The 27,206-nt window shown below is 39.6% G+C and overlaps 1 protein-coding gene and 1 long non-coding RNA gene across 2 annotated transcripts in view; one reads left to right on the top strand and one right to left on the bottom strand.

The window, feature by feature from the left end:
• The first annotated feature begins 1,347 nt into the window (after positions 1-1,347).
• LOC109367924 lies at positions 1,348-18,138 on the top strand. The gene is made up of 5 exons (XR_002115501.2): positions 1,348-1,789; positions 5,638-5,723; positions 8,830-8,967; positions 9,941-10,118; positions 11,668-18,138. It is a non-coding gene; the product is annotated as an uncharacterized LOC109367924 (long non-coding RNA).
• A 120-nt stretch (positions 18,139-18,258) lies between these two features.
• Positions 18,259-27,206, bottom strand: part of C5H14orf39 (chromosome 5 C14orf39 homolog) — a 28,962-nt gene continuing 20,014 nt past the window's right edge. Inside the window, 9 exon segments of the mRNA XM_031553727.1 lie at positions 18,259-18,876; positions 19,593-19,650; positions 21,089-21,224; positions 21,655-21,815; positions 22,915-22,985; positions 24,101-24,165; positions 24,258-24,343; positions 26,406-26,485; positions 26,927-27,063. Coding sequence (XP_031409587.1) covers positions 18,674-18,876; positions 19,593-19,650; positions 21,089-21,224; positions 21,655-21,815; positions 22,915-22,985; positions 24,101-24,165; positions 24,258-24,343; positions 26,406-26,485; positions 26,927-27,063 — 997 coding nt within the window. The 3' untranslated portion in view covers positions 18,259-18,673.

Below are 27,206 nucleotides of genomic sequence, written 5' to 3'. Positions count from 1 at the left end.
AGGGACCTTGATTTTTCATGGTTGTTCAAAATTGATTTTTTGCACTGGAAATCTGTGTTGGATTTAAAGAAAAAAAATTATAAATTCACCTTTCTGCTAAAATGCTCAGCTAATTGATGTAAATACATTAATGAGAGCAACACACTAATAGGATTATATCAATATTCTCCCTGCATCAGCCAGAGCGCCAGCAGCAATGGTCATTAATTATTGCCTCATGGTAATCCTTGGCAGCTTTTGCAGGACTTGGATTGTCCCTCTTTGAGAAGATCTTTCTGCTTTGTTATTTTTCCCAAATATGAGGCGTTGCTGTTGTTTATACCAGTGCAATCCCACCGGCCAAAAAGTCAAGCTGTAGTTCAAAGGTAACCAGAGAGTCAAGCCTAAAATACAGGATGCTTTTGAGATCAGAGCCTAACAATTCACTTGGAAGGGATTTTAGTGGTTGGACCAGATGATTCTACTGGTCTTTTCCAACCTTACTAGTTCTATGATTTGCAGGAGCAGGAAACACGAGGGTTCAGTTTGTACTAGAAATAAATTTTTATCAAAATAAAATCCTACTTTTCCATGTCCAAGCTGAAAATTTTTGGCTAAAGATTTCAGCTGAATCACTTCATGTTTATAACACCTTTATATCCCTTGCTTTGAACTGTGTCACACTAAAATAAATTGTTAAAACTGCAGAGTTTTTGTATAGGCTAAGAGTGATAAAATAATGTGGATATTTTTGAACTGACTTGGGTTTGTGATCTTGCAGAAATCACTTATGGGTTTAGTGATCGCAGGTTCTTTTACATAAAATCCTGTTTTTGTTTATCATCTCAATCCATCCCAATTTCATCCCAAATACTTAATGTAATACAAAGCACAAGAAACTGTATGTCCTTTCCCAATAGCACTCATCTGCTCTGGAAAGTCAGCCTATAAATACAGAAAATTCCCCTATTTATAAACCAGTTGCAGTTAGATGTAATCCACGTTTGGAAGCCTTACGGAGCAAAATCCATTAAGTCCAGGTAGCTTTGGATCAGGCTCTGCCTGGGCAGGCATATTTCCAGCTGCAGACAGAGCTCCACCAGCGACTTCCCTATGGAGTCTGAATTGCCTAATATCATCATCTATGAGGTCAGGATATTGGCATCAGTGAATATAAATCTCTACAAGAGTTCAAGATATCTTTGCAAACATGAGAAGCAGCTTGCAGGTTGGATATTAGGGAAAAATTATTCTCAGAAAGAGTGGTGATGCAGTGGCACAGCTGCCCAGGAGTGGTGGGGTCACCATGGAGATGTTCCAGAACTATGGAGATGTGGCACTGAGGGACGTGGTTGGTGGGCAGGTGGGGATGGGCTGGGGTTGGGCTTGGGGATCTTGGAGGTCTTTTCCAACCTTATTGATTCTGTGATTCTACAATTCTTTCCAAACAAAGAGGAATTGGGACAGAGCCTATTGGCAGCATACAGCATCAAGCCTCTCCCAAGAGGCAGAAGAAAAATGTAAAAAGAGACAAAAAGAGCCAAAAAGAGACAGGAAATTAAGTGAAATGTTCACGATTCAAGAATTTTGAGATGGCTTGTTCATCAAAGTGCACAAACCAAATGAATGAAGGCAAGGTAGCATGCAATGCAGTGCTGCAGTAGTAGTGCGGGACACAGCAGGGCAGTCTCAGCTGCAACGACTGAGTGTTGTCCCCAGACTTCTCCCCACAGTGGTGTGGGGGCTTAATACTGAGACCAGAAGCTGAGAGACACACCATGATCTTCTTCCATCCAAAGTGACTGAAGAGGTGGGATGTTTTCCTTAAGAAAATAGTAGAGAGGGATAGGACAACATAGATAGAACCTAACAACTGGGTATATCTAACCCTTTTTTTTTGCATAAGCAAGTCAGGTTTTGTATCTTACTGAGACTTAAACATGAGCTTTTAAGTAAATATCAGTAATGGTATGAATTCACACAGCTTCTCTGCTCAGAGGAAGCAAGCAGGCAAGCAATAGTTGCCCACTTGCGACTTGCAGGTTCCCAGGTAATCATGCATGTGAAAAGCATTAAGGAAAGTTGGTCTTTTGTCATAAGCTAAAGGCATTGGTGCTTATTTCTAGTGCAAGAAAAAAAAATTAGACATTTATGAATTACAACAAGACAGAGTAAGATGGAAATCTTTTTTTTTTTACAGCAGCCACTGGGATGGATGGGCTGAGAAAGCATGGGCACACAGCAGTGCTGAAGCTGCATATCCAGTGAGGCTGATGCAGAGGGGGAGCAACAGTTCCTGTAGTCATGTGCAGTCGTGTAGTCAAGTGGATGGAGCCACCAGGAGTTGTGTTTATTTAAGGTCATGGAAGAAAAGGTTCTTCAGAAAGTATCGAGAGTAGGTGAGGGGCTGACTTTGCACAGCACCTTGGGAAGACGATGAGTAGTGGCACAGGGGAAATGCCAAGAGGTTCTCGTGAAGCAGATACTGGAGTTGGTACATAGGGCATGGAGGGCGTGCGGGGGGACGCAGGCAAAGTGGGAGAGCTGGAAGGATGCAGGGCACAGAGGCAAGGACGAGGAGCTTAAACAAGATGTAGCAGAGGAAGGGGGAGTCAGTGAGGGATTGACAAAGGCTGGGTTGGTCTTGACAAAAGCAAAGATAGATTTCAACAGCCGTGTTCTGCCTGGGTGGCAGGAAGGATGCAGAAAAGCAAGTTTTATTAAATTATGAATAAGTAAATAATTATCCTGGGCTTTTAGCAGTGCCACCTGGAAGGCAGAAATAGAGCTCTTGTCATTCTTCTAATACAGATGCTGTTCTTGGTTCCTGGAAAGAGCTCTGACATTTTGTTCAGCTTTACTTTCATTTGTATTGAATTTTTCTTCCTCATTCACGTGCATGATAAATGTTTTAATTTCATCCCAGCTCAGAAATGCTCCAGACTGACTCTTACTCCAGACTTGCATTGCTGCAAACCCACTGGCAACACTTCAGTTACCCCAAATTTTCTGTGGCTGTAAATGCGAGAAGCATCAAGCTCCTTATTTGGACCAAGAGGGCTGACTGCCTCTTAATAGAAACATAATGAAACCATCAAGAGTTTTCATTCAATTAGACTTCTTTTCCCTCTGGCAAATGATTATAACACATTTGTAGTGTAACGGGCAATTACTTTATACTCCTTGTCTGTTGACATCTTATTAAGTCTACATTTTCTGTCCCTAACAAAGAGATCAGATATAATTGTTAGGAACTACAAGGAAGACTTAAGAACTACCAGAATACATTTAAGCATCATGAATATGTATCTGTTAGTGAGCTGCATGATATGTGATGGCAGATTTTTCCACTCCTTTCTGCTCTGGGGAAATCTCCATTACATATTCTTTTGTTTCTTCATACATTATCTTTTCCTCTGATGTCAAAGAATGATCTTTGTGCTGAATGGATGTGGATAATATAGTGAATAATTCTGTATTTGTGAATATGAAGTCAAGAGATGCAGTGAAGGCTGTGGAGGCAATTTTTGCCCCTGGAGGCTTTGCAGATATATATGTTGTTGGCTTTTCAAATTCTTATAGCAGGAGGCAGAGCAGGAGCAAGAACTGATGGAGCTGGGTATGTTGTGAAGCACAATGGATCCTTCTAACAAAGCTGATGTTTTTTGTTTCCAGCATGGTCAGGTTGGATGGGCTCTGAGCACCTGATGAAGCTGTGGGTGCCTCTGTTCATTGCAGGGAGTTGGACCAGGTGGCTTTTAAGGCTCCCTTCCAACTCAAACTATTCTATGATTCTATGATTCTTTGGGTCCATGGCATTTCTTGTCCAGCCTCTGAAGACTGTGACGCTTCTTTGGTGCTCAACCACCTTGGGATGTCCTGGTTTTAGGCAACAGGCAGATGCATGCAGCATAAATGCTATCAGTGCAAACCATGCCACATGTCTTTGGGAACAGAATTCAGCCTTTGGATGGTGCTGCTTAGCAAACTCTTACGCAAGGATTTAACCATGAGACATGAGCCAATGACTGAGGCAAACAATGTGGGACTGTCTGGGCTTTTGCAAGCCATGGCTCTTCATCATTTTCAAGAGTCTGAAAGGACTTTTGCTATCATTACTGCCAAATGTGGATTATGGGCTGCTTTATTCCAGCCTCTTCTGAAACATCCTCATATGGGCAAATTTTCACATGATGTTGGTGGTTCTGTTTTCATGTAATGAGTGATTTATCACACAGTCAAAGTTTAATCAGTGACAGACTTGGGGTAAGGAGGAATTTGTGCCATTGATCAGATGCACACGGGCCGATTGTTTTCCCTTTGGGGGGTAAAATCTTCCCAATGCCATCCAAGTTTGCACAGAAACATACTGAAGGTATTAATTCAACACACTGAAGATGCCAGATTTGCTACTGATGCCAGAGACTGTGTGACACAGAGGCTAGAAACAGTCACTCATGGGGACTGGTGTGTGCTGTGCTGTGAATCCCTGAGCCTCTATCGTGTGGTGGTGAAACTGGGAACCTTCCTCAAGTCTTCGTCCCTGTCCATCTGCAAATTCTTCGGAAGAATAAGAATGCAAACGTGTGTTTCTGCCTACTGTTTGGTCTTGTCTCTTCATCCCATGGATTCAGGCATGACTTTTTTCACACTCCACTTAAATTATTCATTTTCCACCCATTTGTTTTGTATTTCTTTTATAAGGCAATTTTCAGTATTTTCTTAAACCAGATACCCGTATGTACTTTGTTTTCAGAGTGAATATGAATTTCATCATACTTCAATTATTGTTTAATAGCACTGGGGACAGGATGTTTGGAGGCAGTCTGAATTTTGATTCAAAATGTCAGGTCTTTTTCTGAATAGCTCCTTCAACTGGAGACCTTTCCCATCAGCTCTTTCATAAAGAGAAAGGAGACAAATGGGAAGATGAGCTGACTAGGAAAGAAAGAGATATTCCTTCCCTTGACCTAGAAGCCTGACAGGACTCTTTTTCAATGCAGTGTATTATGTAGTGGTTTTCACTATTATGCATATATTTAGCAAATGTCGCACACCGATCTGCAAAGGGAATGAGGTGGTGAAAGATGGAATTCAAGGGAGGGAAGAAACACAGATGTTTTGTCTCTGCTTTTATACTGCAAAGACTGTACTGGAATATAACAAGAATATATCTCCATTGTAACTTGGGATGCTGTAGCATTAGCATCTCTTTATTAATATACTTCCTGGGGACATTTCTGAACAAAAAGACCACTTCAAACTGCTGTCAGGACCAATCAAAAAGCAGCTGTAATTACAATCAGAAGTAAAAAGATGCAACACAGTGCAATGAGAAACGTAGGGCCTATCAGAGAACACAGACCAACCCAGTCCTCATCCTCCAGCTTGAGAGCATGTACTGAGAAAGATGTCCATAAGCTGGATTTTGAGCATCTTTTAAGGCAGGTTATTTCTGCTGAGATCTTACTCTGCACACAGTATGCATCCTGACTTAAAAATAATTTTCACCTATAAATTTTGGCATCTTGAGTACTTGGTACCTGCTAGTGTGTAGATTCCCTGTTTTAAAGACCTGCTGAAGGAAGGTACCTATAAATGCTGATGTGTCATCAGGTACTGAGCATTTTTTGTTTCCCTGTCTTTATCCCCATGCAGATCATCTGTGTCTCTTGGACTCCATAAGGACAAAAGGGAGCTTTGATTCCAGAAGTAGAAATAAAACCCTGAATCGGGGCACCATGGTAAGCAACAGAAGGAACATCTGAAAAGTAGAGTCATGTAAAATAAGAGATAAAAAGAGCATGAGGGTAGTTGGAAGACCTTATGCTTATAACTGATGTATGTTTATGAAATAGGACAGTCCATCTGAGTAAATATACACGCCAAGAGGACATAAAGCCCATAGAAGATATAATATACAGTATACAATGTATTTAGTTAACACATGGGTGGTGGGGAATCTTTGAGCAGATCTCACTTACTTTGCATATTCAGATATTTGGTGTTATTTTTTAAGTTTACTGTGATGTCTTCCACATCTCACATCCGGTCAAAGGCAGCTCTCTGTGAGTATTGAGTGTTTGTTACTGGGGAATTATTCACTGGATGAAACAGAGCATACAGTGAATATTGCTATTGGTCATCAGCCCTCATCTTCAGTCCTGACCTGCTGGAGTCCTTCTGTAATTGCTGCACAAGTCCCTGTTAAAGACATTTTGAAATAGTTTGTGTGGGCACAGAAGACCTGGTACAGAGGGCAAATGCACAACCAGTGACCAAACACAAGCTAGCCCTCAGCCAAACAAACTCAGAGAAGGGCTCAAGTAGGGCCACTTGAAATGTCAGCATTATGGTCCCTCTCCACTATTTCCAGCACTGCACGTATCACAGCAGCTGAACATTTTGGTGATGCAGTGGTACAGCTGTCCAGGGAGTGGTGGGGTCACCGTCCCTGGAGGTGTTCCAGAACCATGGAGATGTGGCACTGAGGGACGTGGTTGGTGGGTATGGTTGGAGTGGGCTGAGGTTGGAGATCTTAAAGGTCTTTTCCAACCTTAGCGATTCTGTGGTTCTATGATTGTATTTCTGTGAGTGTTCCATCAACAGAATAAACTGAGTATTTACCTCACAATGGATTCACTCTCCAATCTTGCAATGCTCAGCCATGGAGTGAAGCATAAAAGCCTCCAGGTGAGCCTCCATCACAAGCCTCCTATGTCCAGTGGTTCGTACTGACCTCATTTCTTCAGCGCCATGTTTTGTTTCCATTACAATGGAAACGCTGCTCATTTTAGTCTCTTATAAAGGCTTTTAGAAGCAACGTGTGTGGCTCAAGTTAGTTCTGTTCTTGGCTCTGCAGTAATCCCAGAAATGAGAATCATTTCCTAAGTTATCTACCATCCATTGCAAGAGCTGTTTGAGTGGACACTGAAGTGACTGAGAATCAGTCTGTAACACCTTGCCATCATGTGGGAGTTGCAGCATTCAGAGCACAAATGGCCTTTTGGGCAAAAAAAAGGGCTACGTTTATTTTTCTTCATCAAAGTGATTATTGATTGGCTTACAGCAAAGCCGGTGATGAACCATATGGGGCTGCCTGTTATGCGATTGGATTAGTTTGTGTCTAACTGCACTCCAGCTCTAGCTTTAGGATCAATAGAAGATGATGAAGAATGATTAGCTTTGTAGCTTCTCTGGGTGCTGTAACCCTTTAGCCATACAGTAATTAAAAAAAAAAAAAAAAAGAAATGGGGAGACTGAAAAAAATAACGATTATCACTAAAATGCTATTCCTCTGTTTCCTAAACCAGGGGAATGTTTAAGAAACACCAGATGCAGATTCTAGCTAAGTTCAACATTCTATTCCAGGAGATGCCTCTACATCCCAAAAGATGCAAATTTGTAAAGGGTTTGCTCATTTGTCTATAAACTTTTTCAGAGAATTAGATCAGATTTCCTAAAGGATGGAGAATAATGGATTTTCCCCACTAAGTAATACAAATTCTTCAAAACATTCTAAAGCTTCTCCTACATTTGTTCAGAAATATATCACCTCCCCTTTCTTTTGCTTTTAGGACATAGCACAGGGCTGCTTTTGTTCTGCTTTGGGATGAACGTGGAAAAATAGATTTTAATACAGAATACAGTCCCCTATTAGGAACAGCTTCCTAATATATGAGACGGCTTGGGTTACTAATCCTATTAGTAGGAGCAGATGTTGACTGTCCCATTAATCAAAGCAAGTCATTAGGCATTAATTACACTTAGTAACAGAATAATTGCTTGGTTTACCTAAACTGTGCTAGGAACGCTTTTTCTTCTTTCTCAGTAAGATAAGCTTATTTAAATTTTGTCCTGTGCACACTCATGGGACATAATGTCCTGTTCCAAGTCTGTAGAAGGTGGTGAGGCACTGGAACAGGTTGCCCAAGGAGGCTGTGGATGCCCCATCTCTGGAGGCATTCAAGGCCAGGCTGGATGTGGCTCTGGGCAGCCTGGGCTGCTGGTTGGTGACCTGCACATAGCAGGGGGTTGGAACTGGATGAGCATTGTGGTCCTTTGCAACCCAGGCTATTCTGTGATTCTATGATTCTGCTTCTATGATTTGTTTTGTACACGTAGAGGTAAGCTCATCTATGATGCAGTGTTGGCGGGTTGATGTACACAGTCTATAGAAAGGACTGATGGCAAAGGGTGCTGGGCACAGGGATGAATTTTGCAGATTGCAGGTTCTTCCATCATGAAGGAGTGGGAGAAGCTGCCAGTACATGGAAAGAGGGAACAGGAGTGGAAAGAGGCAAAGCCAGTAGGCAGGCAGGGCAAGGTGAAAGGAGGTGGGTGGCTCTGCTTCCACTTGGAGCCCTGGGCTGAGTCACACTGAGGTATCACTAAGGTCGTAGTTCAGCATTAGTGACAGTGACTGCATGGTCAGAGAGTCCAACCTTCCTGTATGCAGCACTCAGCACACTCCCTGCAAGGGCTCCATCACACCTTGCTCCATCTGAGCAACCAAAAATGCAATATCTCAGCTGAAACCAAGTCAGTTTTCAGCTTTCTTTTCTAATCGTTGAGTCTAACAAAAGACTGCATCTTCTCACAGACCTTCTAGCACATATAAACAACAATAACATTGTAATTTTGGTCCACTGAGAGCAGAGATATAGGAAAAAAAACCTCTGACAAGTCCAGAGACACATCCAAAGGTGTAATAAAACAACTGCATTTATAGCTTGGCCATTGACCTTAATAAAACAGGGCAGGCCCAGCAATGGTGACACCGTGTTTATGGCTGTTTTCATGTTCACTGCATTGATACACAAGAATGCTAATGGTTTTCCTCTCATTCAGCAGTTCTTTAAAGTCTGCACTGGCACCACACTGCTTTGGGAAAGAAGAGGCTGACACTGAAGTGTGCACCCAAGAAGGAATGTATGGCTGTTAGTTTGTGCACACGAGCCTGTGCTTGCACATTTTCTGCTTACAGAGGTAATTTTTGCTGCTTGTGAATGCTTCTGCAGCCAGAGTGAATGAGTGGCACTTACACCATACTGCACGGATGGGCAAGAGGAACGGAGTGGAACACAGTCTGTCCTTGTTTTCCTGGGTTATTGTAAATTTATTTTATAATATGAGAAATAATATAAGCCCTTTTGGAGATCTCTGTCCATCCACTTGTTGAAATCAGCTGGTACCAGCTGTGAGCATCCCAAAGCTGCCTGCCTAAAGATTGCTGTGCTTTCCATCCCTCTGTTGCTGGAGAATAGGTGATGGTAGCACATGATCCTGTATTTTTCATGTGCTGTGCACATCTCTGTGACCTTGTATATAATATAATACAAATGGAATTGACAGGGATTAAGGTTTTGTTTCTGCTCCCACTAATAACTGCTACAATCCCCGCAGACTTTGCTGAGATGGAATCAGCCCTTAAATGACCCAACACCGACATTTGTGAGAATCCTCCCAAATGCAACATGCTTTGGGTATGACACACAGAACCATATGGACGACCTTCTTTTTGCCTCCCACAACAGCTGCCAGAAGCTGTAATGCTGACTCCAGTAGTGACAACTACCCAGAAGAAAGGGTATTTCCTACAGGAAAAGTAGGACCAGCTTCTCAGGCCACTCACCTGGCCAAATGGTGTTGGTTGCTACGCCTTGATGGCTTGCACACACACTGCAGTTCAGGGCTGTAATGAGCCACACTGGATGCCAGCCTGCATACTGTTGTTCCCTGTGCCACAGAGCTCCCCTGCTCCTCCCAAACCCAGATCTGGGAGTTCTGGGGATTGCAGACATTGATTCATATTGCATACACCCTACACACGATCTAGGGGTAAGAAGAAATTAATGCTTTGTATCCGTGGCACTAATTGTCAGTCTTTCTTTTATTCAAAGATTTCATTGTGACTTCTATGATTCTATGACTTGCTGTTTGCCTCTCTTCCCCTCACCAGATTTGCTTTCATCATCTTTCTCAACTGACATACACTGGAAAGGACATTCAGCACTTTGAAAGCTGCTGTTTTTCAGGTTTTATAAATTTCTCCCAGCTGAAGTTCTCGATGACAACTCTGCTCAGAGCATGGCTTGTCAGTAACACTGATCTAGTGGAAACAGCCCAGTTCGAATGTGGTGAGTGATGCTTTCCTGAGACAGCCTAACAAAACCCAGCCAGAGAGAGGAACTCTGATTTATTTCCTATGACCATCATTTCCAAATGCTGAGTATTTCTTGTAAGGATTTTCAGTCTCTGCAAATGCTATGAAACAAGCAGAGGGGAAAAAAAACTTTTTTTTTTAAATTTTTTTTTCATTGCTTTTTTCTTTTTAATGAGCCCTACAGGCTCAGTGGAGCAGTGTGACCAGTACTGGGATCCTAAACAGCCTTAACCCCCATTGGCTCCAGAAAAAACCACCGTGCTCAGCACTGGTAGGAAGCACTCAGCATTTATGATCCAGCCCAGCACTGTCTGCTCAGCCCTTTTAAACTGTAAAACATTCAAAGCTTGGACTCTCACTGAGCAGCCCTAAGTGAAGCTGTGCCCTCTGGGTTCTCCTGTAATATTGATAACTGCTATGCAAGCCTCCCAGCTATAAATACAAATTAATTCACATGCTTGCTTTTGCTGATGAAGGAATGATAGGAAGGATTGCTCCCAAGTCAATCTTTTGAGACATAGCAGCAGCAAAGCATATCCAGATCTCACATGCAGTGAATAATAAAGTCAGGCTATTTTTTCATTTAGGAGTAGCTGATTGCAAACAGGTAAGTTTTGGTCCAATATCACCCAGTTCCTGAAATGTCAGCCATATCATTGAATGATAGCAGTGATTATTGCTTTCTTTGGCCAAGACCAGAGTCACACGACTCATACTTTGTAACTCTAGATATCTGAATAGCAAATACAGCACGGCAGTTCTGTGTCTTGATATTCATGATCAGTCAGATGAGTGAAGAGTTCACTGTATGACTTCAGAGTTTGATCTCTGCCTTTCACTCACCCTTTAAATCTCACATTAATTAAACTGTATTCAAATTACAACTCTCAACAACAGAATTTTCTAACTATGAAGACAAGTGTTCCTGCTAAGGAAACTTGAGGTATAGTTCAGTGCTACCTATGTGTTCCACTAGGTTACAGAATACACTGTACTGCAATGAAAAGCATGTGTGTTCAAATAAGAACGCTGTTCTAAAATCTTCTTCCATGCAGGAATTTGCAGAGTCACAAGTATTTCCCAACCCAGTTTTCCAAAGACACACTCAGCATTTTTATCTTCTTTTTTACTGCAATTGTTTCATACAACTTAAAGTATCCAGAATTTTGCTATACCCATATATAAGTGCATGATAAACAATTTCATGGAATTAACCATATAAAAGTGGATACATTTGCTGCTCCTAACTACATTTTCTAATTTACAAAGACAATATATAAGCAGTGACCATCAACTGTCAGTCTTGATATGATGTTAATAACAGATAACTTAACAATTGCTGAAGCTCTGGAAGAAATCACTAACCCAGCAGCACTGCCTTGTCAAAAACATCACCGTAACTGACAAAGTAAGCCACAAAAGACAGAAAGCAGAAATTCAAATCATTATTTTACTTTATGCCAATACTTGCAAATGATAAAAGTGCTCTGCCCAGCCTCTGACAATCTACTTTATTCCAATAGTGTCAGCTCAGATGAGGCTCAACGAAGGGAACTGAAATTCATACGCCATCCACCGGAGCATCTTTTTTTTCTTTGTGTGATGTAAACCACTCTGCACTGAAATATTGACACCACAGCATGCGAGTGAGCTGCGACCAACACACAGAGCGCAGTATGCTGCTGCCAGCCTCACACTGCTCTGAATGTTTCATTTACATGCTGGGAAAGGCTTATCCTCAACGTTTTGCTTTTGCTTTGTATTTCAGAGATGCTGAAGGTAATGCTGGAGTGATTTTGGCAATATATGTATTCTGGTTTATATCGTTTGCATCTTCCTTTCCACGATTCCATAATTCCTCTTAACCATAACCAGCACAGGGACTGAAGCTGAAGGTTGTGCAGATCTTCCATATCCATGCTTACTGTGAAGGCACAAAGTGCCATGAGCTCAGGGCAAACCCACAGATGCTTCACGTACAAAGCGAGCTGATCCTCATCTCACCATTTGGAAGCAGCGTTTCTGATTTCTCAGAAAAGAAACTTGTATGCTCCCTGGACGCTGGCACAAAAACCTCTTGCCTGCCATGGTGCTGATGGCTTGATGGTTGGACTTGATGATCATAGATGTCTTTTTCAACCTTCACAGTTCTGCATCATTGTTTCCAAATCTTTTATGTAGATGTGTAATTCTTGGGAACGTTACTATTGACAGCCATGTTCTTTCCATACCCACAGACTGTTCAGCAGTTGAGACTGTAGCAACAGATTCAGAAGTTCTGACCTAATTTTCCTGTTTGTGATCCCCTTATAGATGTGAGGGAAGCCTGCAACAATCCAGCGTTAACATTCCAACCCCAAAAGTAGCTCCTCTACATGTTACTGGGGACTGTGGGATGCTTTGTGATGATGGGCAGATCCACAGCTCCAATGTAACACAAGACAGTAATCCAAGTGTCCTATTGCTAAGCACCAAGCATATCTCAGGACTACTTAAAAGAGCAGCCTGAACAATTAACCTCTTACATGCATCCAATTACTGGCTTTCTTAATGATTCTCCAGGAAGTCACAAAAACCAGTCGTTTTGATACAACTCTGCACAAGAGATGGCACTGCATTCTTACCACCTGTAGCACCAGGTGCTCAGCAGACCTCAGTCTCTGCTACACCATATTTATTTCTATTTGACAAACCAGAACCACAAGCTGATGCAACCTCCCAGCCCCCACAGTGTGAAGCCTCTTTCATAGCTCCCAGGCCTATGAAGTTCAGCTAAAGGAGAAAAATCTGCTCAACTATTACTGCACCATTTCTGCAATCAGAATGCTTCACCTGTGCTAGCAACAAGCTACCTATTTTTTGAATCCTGTAAGAGCACAATCCAAGGTTAAGTGGAAGTTTACATGAAGCAATACCTACTTCTCAGAATCAGTTTCTTTTAAGTGCTCTGGATGGATGGCCAGTTTGGGTTTAAAAGCACCTGTAAAATTTAGCACTGGTTTTCCACATACTCTGTGATTTACATTTTTTAATCAAAACACTTCTCCTCCTTGGCCTCTGATGATGATTCATATGAATTGTTTCAAGATGGGGAAAAAAAATCTAAGCTACGCTCTGCACCGCTCTTCTTCTAACAGAACAGCAGCAGTGACTAGCAGTGGGCTTTGCAATGAGAATTGGTGGCCGTGGCCTTGGTTTAACATCTCACCCCTCAGATCACATCAGCAATGAGTTGGCATATTTTTGAGGACCTCTTCCAACTACGATGGAGAAATACACATGATAACTCCTCCAATATATGCAGCAGTGAGAAACGTGACGAGTCAGAAGCATCCAGGATGAGATTCTCAAGGCAAAAATTATTTTAAAGTACATATTTTATCAGGTGACATTTGTCAACCCACCTGGGATGATTTGAAATCGGGGTGCACACCTGTCCCATTTGGGTGATGGCTAGAAGGTTCAAAGACTCAGCACCTCCCTGCAAAGCAATGCTTACAAGGGATTTGTAGGTAATGGTTAAGAAACATTTTTAATATACATTTAACCACATACATTTTAATAACTCCTGATGTCCATAGCTTCTGGACATAAGCCCTTTCCATCTGCAGCAGTGAGCAACATCACTTCTCACAGTACCGTGCGTTTTGTAAAGCTAGCCAAACGTGCCTCAAGAGAAGGAGAAAACAGCAAGAACCCACACTTAGCCAAAGGCAGTCCTGCTCCAGCAGGAGGGAGCAAACTACAACTGCAAGCTCCAAACGGAGGTTCAGAATGGACTGTCAGCTACCAGGCTTCCCACCAGCCACAGCAGCTGGTTCCCTACCAGCAAGAACTTTGTACTTAACCCTGCAGTTCTTCTTTCCCAGATTTTCCCCAACCCAATTCTCAGAGGACTACGGAATAAGATGTGCTATGAAATAATTTTGTGGCTGCTTTGTGAATTATGGTGAGCGATGGAAAATTATGTTATTAGAATATTTGATCTTGTTTCCCCTAAGGAATGAAGACAATCAACACATTTGCTTTTTGTATATATTTAAACATTCTCCTAACACTGAAATATCCACCTATTGGTGTTTTCCTTTACATCCTTTTGGCAGCATCTGTTATTTGAATGAAATCAAACATAGGCAAGATATTATTGTGGAACACAGTTATTGAAAAGAAAAAAATCTGGAACATAGCAAAGTAAGGGGGGAAAAACTTACCTTTTCAAAGGTGACATGTTGCAAGTGCTAAAAAGAGCATCATCTTCACATCAAATCAAGCAAGGTACAGGAATCAAGAAACAGCGTGCCAAGAGGCAATTTCTCAGCAAGATGTTAGCATCAGAACACAAAGTGATGTGTCTGGAAGCAGAACTGCTGAGCTGCAAACAACCTGGGTGTGAGTCAGAGAACATTAGGACAGCGCCTGTCCACCAGGGATACAGACTTGATTGCATGTGACTTGTGTCAACTCCGGAGACATCAAGAGCAGAACATAAAAGCAAGGCAACAGATACATTCCTAAATGAGCCATTCAGCCTCTAAGGCAATGAGAGTGGCAACAACTCAAGTTCCAAGAGAAAAAGTCAACATTCCAGGTTTGCATTCCATGGTTATGTATCTGTCATTCTTTTTTTTTTTTTTTTCCCAGGAAGAAGGTCACTGAAACATCCTGTTTTAAATCATTAAAAGACACAATCATCTCCTTTTAGACTAGCTCACAACTTTGAAAGCAGAATCCAATTGCCCGTTCAGGCTCATTAGTGTCTTTGGATCCTAATGACCCACTCAGTTGCAGCAAATGAAGAACTAATCCTTGTTTTATGGCACTGACCGAAAAGGATTAGCCAACTCTTGCTGCCCACGCAATCAGCCTCGCACTGGGGAGATTACTACCATCTAATGCTGTAAGTCTACACATTCCAATCTGTTACAATAAGTAGCACTTAAAGCTTATTTCCTTGAAATGCTTAAGCATGTTAATGCTATCGTATAAGATTGTTTTCTTACAGTGCAATTATTCATCTACCACTGCCCTTAAAGATTGCTTTTACCTGTATATGTGGTGTGATGCCTCCTGATATCCAGCACTGTATTAGTTGTATTCACAGTCTTGAAATAAAAAGCAAAAATAGAATATTTTTCCTTAAAATAGGCCCCAAATGTGGCAGGCAAGCATTAAAAGAATTTCAATGGAGTTCAGTGCAGTGACTTTATTGGACTGTATGGAAAGGCTGCAACTTGGACAGTAAAGAGTTGCAAACAGTTTTAATTAATTGCTTGATGATTAGAATTCCAGGTGTATTTTTGGCACCCTACACTTAGTCTTAACAGGTAGCTAAACATAGAGCTACTACTTATATTTAACTCTCTATACTCAATACATGAGTGATAATTCAGTTTTGTACCACTTGTTTCAGTGCAATTTCTCCAGCTCAGCATTCTGTTTGATACATTACTCATAAAATGAGTGGACAGTTTAAGGAGATAAGACTAGAGTGTGATGCTGTGTACTATTCTTTCCCCCTCAGCATATTCACACAATAATACTGTTGAAAATTCTATATGGAAATGAATCAAGTTCATCACTATTATATGCTCCATTCACACCTGAACACTGAACAGTTTTTTTATCTGATATAAAATGAAGGAACACTTACATTTCTATCACCTTAAGAATTATATATAATAGCACAATGAAATTTGTCCTGAAGAGCACTATGCCATGCATGCGTGTTTTATACTGACAGACTCAGAATGAAGTCACAGAAAAGGAACAAATTGCTAATTGCTGACTGGAAACAGTTTGGTGAACATTTAATTTTCTCTCAAAGGTGCTGTGTGAGGCCATAGAACAGCATTACATGAAAACAAACACTACATCCTACAGCTGCTGGATGTCACTGCAGGCTGGCTTTACTTCATAGTTTCTAAGTTAATTTTTTGCATGAAATCTGTCCAGCTGTTGCTTATTTGTTAGCTAACCATTCTATACTGTTCATATGATGACCCTTGAAGGCCATCTACTCCAACTCCCTTGCAACAAACAGGGACACTCACAGCTCGATCAGGTGCTCAGATCAGGACTTCTCTAATGCTGGGAGTATGCTAGTTTTTATGAGGAATTTTCAAGTGAAACAGTTTTCTGACAAAAATGTGACTATAAACTTCAAAAAGATGGTAAAAAAAACATCTGCCTTCTGATTACGATACATGTACAAGATTCAAAGTCAATGCCCTGCTCTGCTTATTTAAGAAAGGGTGAGTTTTTGTAGCATTATTGCCTTAGGGCTCAGTTATGAACCTGAATCCTATTTTATTAGGTGCCACACAATGGCAGAACAGGACAACTTCTGCTTCCAGGTGTTCACAGTACAAGCACACGGTATGAACATGTTACTGCTATGGAGGGAGCTGCACTGCCTTTAAGAGATCTCAGCCCCCCCAGCTGCCATTGCTATCCCACTGCTGGAGCCTACTGGTCTCTAGCTCAGCTGCACTCCTCATCCACTGGAATCTACAGCCAACTAAGTTAGCTTCCCACACTTCCAGAAGTGATACACATCACACCTACCAACTCTGCCTTGAGGAATGAGGAAGAGGCACAGGTCTCTTCCTTTATCTACACAACAGGGACAGTAACAGCAAATTACAACTGGCAATGAACAAAAAGCACTTTGTTCTCAAATCACCCTTGCTGCATTGACAGGAGGATCTTTATCTACACCTTTTGACAAGAGATTGGTGTAATCAGGTGTTCACAGAAAGGACAGAGAAAACAAAATCAGTCAGCATTTGAGTCTCAGCAATCCAGCAACATAACCACCATTGATTTGATGGGCATGATAACAAGGGATCATTTTCAGTCAAACTTGACAGACAACAATAAAAAGTCCCTGTGCATGTTTAAAAGCCATTAATGCTTGTAAATAGCTGAGAAGTATCCAAAATAGTGAGCTGTTGCCTATTATGAAATAGTTTTCTCTTTCTTACGATCAACCAGCTTATCCAGCATCTCTAAGCAATCATTCAGCAAGATGTAGAACTGTGGTTTCTCCCACTTCAGCCAGCAGCCCTTTTTACTGCACTGTAATGGCAGAGATAGGGATGGCAGAATTCATCAGATGACAGGAAAGCAAGGTTCAGTTATGGAATAGCTGAGCTAATAAAATTGTACTTTTCAGCTTCCTAAGTGATCTCAGAAGATTCTCTGCCAGTAACATATCCTAAAACTATCCCAAATATCAGACAGGCTCTCCAAGTCTCTGTGTTAAAACGGCCCTAAGTCATTTAGGGGTTTGGCAGACAGGCAGTGGCATAGATGACAGAGCTTTGGGTCACTTAGGGTTTTGCAGATAAGCAGAGGGAAGGGGAACTCTACTCCACTATGAACTTTATAATTAGAGTTAACTGGCATACTGTGCAGACTGTAATGGTAGGATGCTTTTTGTCAGCCTGCTTCATCTAGTTCAGGTGATCTTCTAACTAGCTTGCACATTTGCAATGCCTTCTGTTCAATTTCCTGCATTGTCTTCTTCAATTTCCTTTGCTTCCATTCCAGCATCTTGCTTGCTTGCTGTTAGAGCATTTATTTCACACTAAGTGACTGAGAAACAGATTTCCTCTACCAAGGAACCAAGAACTGATGGTAGGTGTTTTACATATAACGTTAAAAAAAATAACTCAAGAAGTGTCCTGGTGTTTCCCTCCAAAACCATAAATCTGAAAGTGCTGCTCGTGGAAACAGTTCTGAGGGACTGACTGTGCACTGACACGGCAGCTCAGAACAGTCTGCATTCCTTTCTGACTTGGTACTATCTTCACCACCAGTCATTCCAGAAGGAAAGCCACTTGTGGAAAACTAGTGCATGTATTTGTACTGACCACAGTTAGACTGTGGAAACTGTCTGATCTTGTGTCTTTAAAACAAACAAACAAACTACAACAGCAGATAAAATGGAAGGACCTTCCTTTGCTTTCAGTGTTATAAGCTAGAAAGACAGAAGTTGAGTATTATTATTACAACATCATTTCACTTCATATCTTAAGAAATAACTACAAAACTTTACATAAAATCAATGAAAATGTTTATTTCAAGGATTTTATAACAGATAACCAATTTAAGAACAGTAACTCAAATTCAGCTTTGTCCAGAACAACAAACAGTTACTTTTATTAATGCTTAAATCAGAGATTCTAAGTACTCATCTAGAAGTTTGGATGCTCTCACAGATAAGGAAATAATTACCCCACGTGCTATCTTAAAATGGCATATCTGCTACTTCCAAGAGACAGTTTAGGTAGAACATATCATAACATTTTATGAAAACAGCTTATTTAGAAAAGAAATAAGAAAAATAAGAGCTGCATCTCAAAGCATGCACTTGATGAATGTACACGTGCTCTTGCAGCAATTGCAATAACGTGTTCTTAAGTGAAATGAAAGAAGAAGGTGAAATGCTTTGTACTTTAACTTATGGAAACGGAAACATTTGTCAAGGCTAAGTAGGAAAAGAATTTAAAAGGAAGTCAAAGGTATTCAAAAGAATGTAGATGGCTTCGTATTTTGCAAGGAAGAATGAAAACCTTTCACAGAAGGAGACTGCGATGATCTCTGATCTTGTCCAAAGGCAAATGGAAAACTGAAGTCATCTTTGCCATCTCCAAAAGCATGAGAAGTTGATTCCAAGGGGAAGGGAAAGGCAAATGTATCCTCACTTTCTGATTTCCCAAATAAGCTTCCTATATGGAATACATAATATATTATTAATTTTTACTGCATTCAGCATGCTTTTCTTTAGTAATATTTTACTCCCAACACTTTCTGAGTGTCAAAGGAAAATATGGTTTACAATGTCTGATTCTCCTGCCTCACTTGTGCTATTTTTGTATTGTGCAACCTACATTGATTTAAACTTATGATCTAGGTTTCTCTCATCATTTGTAAACTATTTTCATTCCAGCTGTGGGGAGAGGGAAACAGTAGATCTGTTCTTCCAACACTGAGCTAGTAGCTTTAAATTAAAAAATTGCATTTACCAAGTACTGTAACTTTTACATTAACAGAACAGAGTTCTTTTTAGGAGTGAAAAAGCTTACAGAACTTTGACACTTAAAAATCTTTTCTCCTCTTTTGCTGTTCATCTCAGAAGAACCAGGGATTGCATTAGGTGTGTTTGAAGCACTCTCTCTCACATCTGTTTTTTCAGGACATCTCAGACATTCATATCACGTAAGACAGGTATTTCGAGAATGAAATTAAACTACTCAAAATACAAACTGACGTAACAAGCCACCAAACAGGGTTATCACAGATCAATATGTAACAAATGAACATTTTTTAGACAACCAAAGCTGCCTTGTTCATCAGAATTGTGAGCTCACCTGCCACATAAATATAAATAAAATACAGCTGATATACACAAACACTATCTAATACTTTCCACTTTTAGACTTACCAAAATCTTTATGTGGTGACATGGGATTCAAGTTTCCTACAGAATAACCTTCATCTATCTGAAATGCAACAGTCATTTTATTTAACAAATGAGAAAGAAAAAACATAAGTTCTAATGCTGACACATAATAAGTGAAAAAGACACTTTCCCAGTGAATACTGGTTTCTAAATTTAATATTATATGTCAAACCCTGAAGTTTCAAGGTAAGCTCTTCAATAAGCTTCATGTTTTGTTTACATCTACAGATGCACACTTTCAGACTTTCTGGAACAAAACACCAGATTGTAAACAGGCCAAAACCTGAAAAGATTCAAAAATATTTAATTCTGCAAAATTTTAGAAAACCCCTAAGAAACAGCAGTTACAGCCTCCTAGTAGGATTTGATGTGGCCAGAAAGAATGATAAAATAAGCACTTACTACATTCAGAAGAGTTCTTAAACTCTATTTATAATAGATAAATAAGTTCGAAACTCCTATCTGACTACAGATTGAAGTGACTAGCTATTTAGCTAGACACTGCTAAATTCCTGAGCTTTCACAGTACAACGTGGGTTCTGAGAGCATTACATGACTTACCCATGCACTTTCTTCACTTTATCTACACCCATCTCATTCCTAAACCAGTCACAAACTACTCACCAGCCTATTCTCTCTTATATGCTGCTGATGCCAGGTAGTATCACCCACACATTCTTCACCAAAGACAAAATAAAAATGTGGTTTTCCTCCTTCAGCTTTCACCTAGTAACTGCAAGACTCAGCACACCCACTGAAATCTGAGATACCTGGATTCCATTCCCTTATTTGCATAATGAGGATTAAATATGCATTACCAGTGAGTGCTACCTAACTAATGCACTACACACTGACACACACCTACCTCAAATATCCTATTACATATTGCTAGCCTAGAAAGGAAAAAAAAAATTCCTCTAGAGCACTGTAGTTAGGCAAAGGTTAAGAAGTGTAACCAGGATTCCAGGCTCTGTTCCAATTAGCTACCTATCTATTGTCTTGATTTAAATATAGCTGCTAGTACACACTTACATTTTAACATTTCTAATGGATGAACTCTTCATTCCCTTTGTATTCTACACTGTGTGAAACACGGAGGATAAAAACCTAACATTTTAAGTAATTCCTTGCTGATTCCTTGCTGCAGCCAAACAAAACCATACATGATATGCATGTGAGTAGTATCTAAAATTTTGCATCGCACTGCTGAGTCAGAAACCCTTTTTGTAAATCTGGTTATCTGTGCATCTGCATATCCATATGGGAAAGATCCACACTTGATCAGAGGTCATCACATGGGTATTAGCAGATAAGGAGATAATCATTTTCAAAGGATATCCAGTGTAAAATTAAGCAAGCTCTTAAAATACACTCACTAAAAAGCAGTCTTGTTTGGAAAAAAACATTCACAGTTATTACTACTTCCTTAGCATGTTTTGGCTTTTGGAAATTTAATATTCTTAAGTACTAATTTTTACCTCATCAGATGAATTTTCTGCCCCAAATACAGAAGAATCAAACAAATTAAAGCCAGGTGACTTCTGGGAGATGCCCAAAAGAGAAAAGAAAGCAGGAGATTTTGATGTTGCTTCTTCACAACCCATGTTGTGAATGCTGTAAAGACAAAAAGGTAGAAACTGCATCAATGGTTCTAAAAAGTAGCACAGGTGGCTTTTTTTCTTTCTGACTTTCCTATGTTTCTATAGCTTTCATCAATAATTGCTTCCTGCAACACATAACAAGTGATACAACCCTTTAAATCAGAGTGAGGTGGTACTCTTAATTAATTCCCTTCTTTTTGCTCTCATGCAAAAAGAAAAAATGCTTTAAAAAAAATGAACTGAAGAAAAGCAATCTACAATTCAAGTAGAAATGATATTGCAAGAACAAAGTCTAACTTAGAAAAAATTTGTCTAGTTTTTTTTTTGGAAGAACTTCCTATGAAAGACTTTCTATAGCATCTTTCAAAAATTTTGGAAATACTGGAACAGTAAGCATCATTACAATTTTGCTCATGAAACCTAAATAAAAGCTTTATTCATACAAATCAAATGGAGGTGTTTTAGAAAACTGGGTTTTCTTCCCCTTTGAGTCAGGTGTGCCAACAAACTCCGGTGTTTCAGGTGCTCTTAGAAAACGTTCTGCACCTTCTGCTGCTGCTGTGTCAGGATTATTCTCATTTGGCTTAAAATACGTGCGTGTGTCCTGTTCAAAAGAAATACACAACAGCATTTATGGCATACGTAATTCCCCAAAGTAGTGTTAGTCCATTTCTGTAAGCATGCTCATTGTATGTTTTAAGGTTAGTTAGTTTTGTTTTCATGAAAAATAAAGGCAATTTAATCAAATGCTTCCAGTTGCATATTCACCATAGTTACAACTGAAACCTTAATTTAACTAATTAAAAATTGATTTCTTCCAATTGAAACTATATATGAAAGTCTTCATTCACAAAAAAGAAACATTCGAGTTGGTTGAAAACAATGCCTTGGTTTCTTTCTAAATTATCTCTTAGCTTATGCTTTATGTCACACTGGAATCCTCTTGATATTCCCTAGCAAATTAAAGGAACACCATCATCAGAGTGTACATTATCTCACTAAGAATATTTTCACTTTTTCAGGAAATGTTAACTGGGAATGTACACTTGGATGCTGTGGAGCAACTTTCACAAAACTCAATATTGTTTTAAAGACATTGTTCTCCACCAGTTGCCTGCGAGTGTAGTAGCCTGTAGGAAGCCTGTAGGAAGCCTGTAGGAAGCCAGCTAAAGGATGCTGTCTCAAACTTGATCTCAGTGTCACCCGTATATGCAAGCTGTACCAGAACTGGCTTCAGTAATATGGCATGGTGAGCCTAAAGTCCCATTCAAGTATGCCTAATAAAAGCAGCGTAAATGAAGCCACTCAGAATCTGTGGCCAGCACAGAGCCTACTTTCTATACTATATTTCTGAGGGAGAAGTGAATTTCAAATGCAAAAATGCAAAAAATGTTCAAACGTATCTTATCTTACACAGATGAAAACACCACACAACAGTTCTATCTAGAAACTATAATGTGCATAGGACAGTTGTCCTCAATCCCATTGTCAAGGTAACATTAAAAAACCACAGAATGCTGATATGCTCAAGATCACTCTCTTAGTAATCAAAAGGAATGGCTTCTGTTGGTTGCCTTACAATGAGTCATTTTGACAATTCCTGAGAATTACAATCAGTTCTTGCCAAAAGAGTCAAATACATCAAGTTAGATTGACTACTGTAAATAAAATAACTGCTTATGACATTAAAATGCTCCGCTTACTTGACGTATGTAAGAAGAATCCTTAGGCTCATCTGCTGCTTCTTTATCATCACATTTGGCCTCTTGGTTTTCTATGCAAAGAGACAGCACTCCTTGTATTATAACAGCATTTTAAACGGATAAACAAAAATTATATTCTGAGGAAGAATCCTTGAAAAAGATTTACTAACTTGGCATTGCTATTGATAAGGAAGTGTTCTGACTGTAGTTTCCACAATAACCCACTCTGTGGCAAATTTTCATAATATTTTCCTCTTATTCTGCCACTTATTATTGTCAAAGCTATACTAAGGTTGCTTCATATTGTTTGGTATGTTCTTCAAATCTAGCTGTCGCTCCCTGAGAGTGCTATTTTTGCCCAATCCTTCTGTTGCACTCTGAGAATACTCCTACCAGTCAATAGGAACCACATGGAAACAATATAAAAAGCATGTCCATGAGACTGATGAAGTGTATCTTAAAGACCTGGGCAAAAGCTAGGATAAGAAATGAGAAGAATGTTACTCAAATTTCTGCTCTAAGCTTCAGACCACACAATGTTTCACACACTGTAAGTTAAGATCTTGTGTTTTAAGACACATAATTAGGATTCTACTTATAGAAAAAAATGGACTATAATTTTAAAAATGGTACTAAATGGACAGTGTAATGAGGAAAAAGTGTATTTAAACTAAAACTCAATGCTCTGGATTTTCAAAACTACAGATGCATTTGTAGATTCTCTATTTTGTTTCTGTAAGCATTCTGTGTGTATTTCTTATATCAGTTTTCATTCTTAATGATCTTAATCTGATGCTTCAAGATTCCTGTATTTGTTTGCTATAGCTCTTTTTTTTGCATTTTCTCATGCCTTCTCAGTAGATTTGCAGACAGGTTTTCATTTTACCCAAACAACCTGAGACTAAGAGTGTGGATTTACTAGAAATTCTGGGGGATTCCCTTTATTAGCAGCGGTCGATGAAGAATGCATCTCACATTACTGCACAGTTCAGTCTTCATTTAAACTTAAGACTCAGGCTGCCCGCTGTACTCACAAGTTAAAACTAAATAAAGTGAGAAGGAAAACCAATGGTTGTCCACTTCATATCAGAGTGCCAGCGTGGCTTCCAGAATACTCTGTTTTATCATTATGTGGTCAGCATACAGTTAGATCATATCTGATCAAAGGACAGCAGTGACACTTTACCTATTACATTTTTTTCGCTCTCAAACTGTTGATTAGCAGTCACTTGCTTTGGAGGCCGTTGCAGTCTGAAAGACAAAAATTACACTTGTTTAAATGTGGATTATTTCCATAAACTTTAATCACTAACGTGAAAACTACTTCATTGGAGAAAAGTTACCTGAACTGCATTTGGCTTTGTAAACTTGCTATTGATGGAACCTGGGCAACTTGTAGATTAGTAGTTGCAGCAGTGCCAATAACCATCTAAAATATCAAGAAAAATTCAAGAGAGGCAACACATGAAATTGTTATTTTGACAATATCCTTCCAATTTGTCCTTAGATTGCATAAATCCAGTCAGTTAAGCTCTCTTTAGGAATTATGCAACTTTTTTTGCCTGTCTGCTTTACCTACAGTTTAATATTTTTTCTACATGATATCCAAACCCACATCTGTTATTTCTAATAAAGTTGCATTCACAGCACTGATAACTAAAGGTGAATAACTAACTTTTCAGTCATACAAATACCATTACACGATTTACAAACCTTATTCATGTTTACTGCTACTGTAGCCAGGCCTGTCTCCACCTAAGGCCAAAGTGAGAACACACAGAAGTGATTAAGTCTGTGGGTAACATGGGAACACTCCCCTCACAGACACTGGCCAGATCAGAAGGTCTGACTCAAACATGTAGCATGTACTTGTTCCCTAAGGGCAGAGCGGCACTAGGAGTCTATGCCTCAACATGAGATAACATATTATTTCACAGGGAGCTCCTAGTTCTGGTTTGGTTTTAATTTGCAAAACGTATCATAGAATCATAGAATCAGGGTGGGGGACGAAAGCGCTGGACGTGCAGAATCTGTCCACTATTCACCTCCTTTAGTTTACAGCACTCCTTTCCAGAAGCATAAACACCTCCTTTCCTCCAATCTTTTTCTTTTCCATCTTCTCCCTGTTGCCATCACCCCTTCTTAAAGTTTCCTTAACCTTGACTTACTGCTTCCCACTGTTTTGAGTGCAATTCCAGGTCCCAGATAACCATCTTCATCTGGATTACCCTGGCAACCCTTCTATCATCTTCATCATGTTCAGCTCCCTATGCCTGTCACAAACCACAACTACCTGAAATTTACTTTGGTCTTGCTTCATCCAGTCTAATTCTTGCATTTCATACTGTCTTGTCTTATTTAATTAATGTGGTTTTGTTCCCACAAGCTCCATCCTAAAGCATTTGATGATGCGCTCCCAATAACCTTGATTTCCTTTGTAAGTTATAAGAAAATCACACCTGTTAACTTTTTTACTTGGCAACTTTTCACTGACATTTGGTTTGAAATAGGTCCAGTGACATGTACCTTATGAGGAAAAGTTTCAGTATGGACACTTCCCCAAATTGCTGCACAACAAAAATAGTTGCAAACAATTTATCTCTGATGATACTATTTCCAGTACTCCTTTTATACTTCAACAGTCTATTCAGCCTTGTTAATTTTCTTTCACCTAATGTGATTTCATTAGTGTGGGGTTTTGTTTTGTTTTGTGACTGTGCAAGTTATTCCTCCAGCTTGTTTTTGAGTTGTTTTACTGTGTTTGTGTCTTTAAGATACTGAGCTGCAATACACTTCCCCTTTTCAAAAAAATGTCACAGGAGTTGTTTGCTGGGATAGAGATGAAAACACAGTTTTGAACTTCTTAAGTGTACAAAGAAATGCTACTGAGGTTTTACTTCTCTAAGCCTTTTTTTTTTTCTCTGCATAAACTCTAGACAGTCCCACAGAGCATCCTACATCCTTAGTCCTCAATGAAATCCCTTCCCACAGAGTAGATGACTGATGATGAATCAGTAATAGAAGATTATATTCCTTCTTGAATTCCAAAACTTTGCTGCACACAATCAAATTCTATGTGTTTAAAACTCTGACAGAAATTATTTATTTGGACATACAGTTCACACCAAGTTTGGAAAGAAATCACACAGAATCAAAGAATTGCAGGGGTTGGAAGGGACCTCAAGAGATCATTGAGTCCATCCCTCCCTGCCAAATCAGGCTCCCTACAGGGAACCAATGCTAGAATGTTTAATGTGACTAGCAGTAATAACATGAATCATTTTATAATAACTGAAGCAATTTCATTCGAGTTAGAAATGGCACCAAAAAAAGAATTTTATGATTGCCAAGTCTTCAGCATCTTGAACCCATCATTAACAAGTTTTATGAAAGATAAACTAGTAGTGGGTATATTTGAAGTATTTTGTACTTAAACAACCACATACAACAGATTAAACAGTCTCAGATTTTACCAGTGGGAGTACTCATACCTGTGATGGATTTTCTGCATGGCTGGAAGAACTGCTAGCAGCAACTGCTTGTTCCATAGGATTTTCTTTTTCTTCTCTCCCTAAATTAACAAACATTATATAAACAGGATTCAATATACAAAGCACTGCATTGTTAAACTGGACTTGTCAACAAAGCATACAAATTTTCCTGTTAATGAAGAGCTAAAACATGAAAGTACCAAATAAATTACTACAGATAATAGTTACATTTACCATATATTTACAAACATTCCTAGAAGTACGCTTCAGATTTTTTTCTGATGCAATGTGTTAGGTATATCTGCCATGTCACTTTACTCAATGCACAGATGAGAGAGAAATCAGAGGTTGTCAGAACATGAAGACAGGTATGCACCCAACTTCTGCTGAAAGCCTAGCTACATCCATCACAGTGAAAACAGCTGACAATATTCATTGCCGTGGTTTCCATTTATTTACACAAAAATAACCCAAAATCCTCACCAAAAAAAAAAAAAAAGATAATTAGAAGCACATTGCACCTGTTTCTGTTTGCTGCATAGAGAATCTAGTAGTCTGTAAAGACTGGACTGATTTCCGAGGAATGCATGGGAGTTGTAATGGTTTGTACAGCTGTTTCTCATGTAAGAAAGAAGGATGTTCACTCTCTTCAAATATCCTAAAAAAAAAGATTGGAAATCATAAAATCAAACAGCTTCAAATAAGTGAAGTTCTCAAGGGAAATGCAGGCTTCTAGGGGGATTCTAACTCTTTTCAGCTCCAGCTATCAATAAGACTTTAGTTTCTCTTTGAAGAACACCA

Source organism: Meleagris gallopavo, chromosome 5 (genome assembly GCF_000146605.3).
Source record: "Meleagris gallopavo isolate NT-WF06-2002-E0010 breed Aviagen turkey brand Nicholas breeding stock chromosome 5, Turkey_5.1, whole genome shotgun sequence".
Classification (NCBI taxonomy): Eukaryota; Metazoa; Chordata; class Aves; order Galliformes; family Phasianidae; genus Meleagris; species Meleagris gallopavo.
This window is presented reverse-complemented; position numbering and strand designations above follow the sequence as displayed.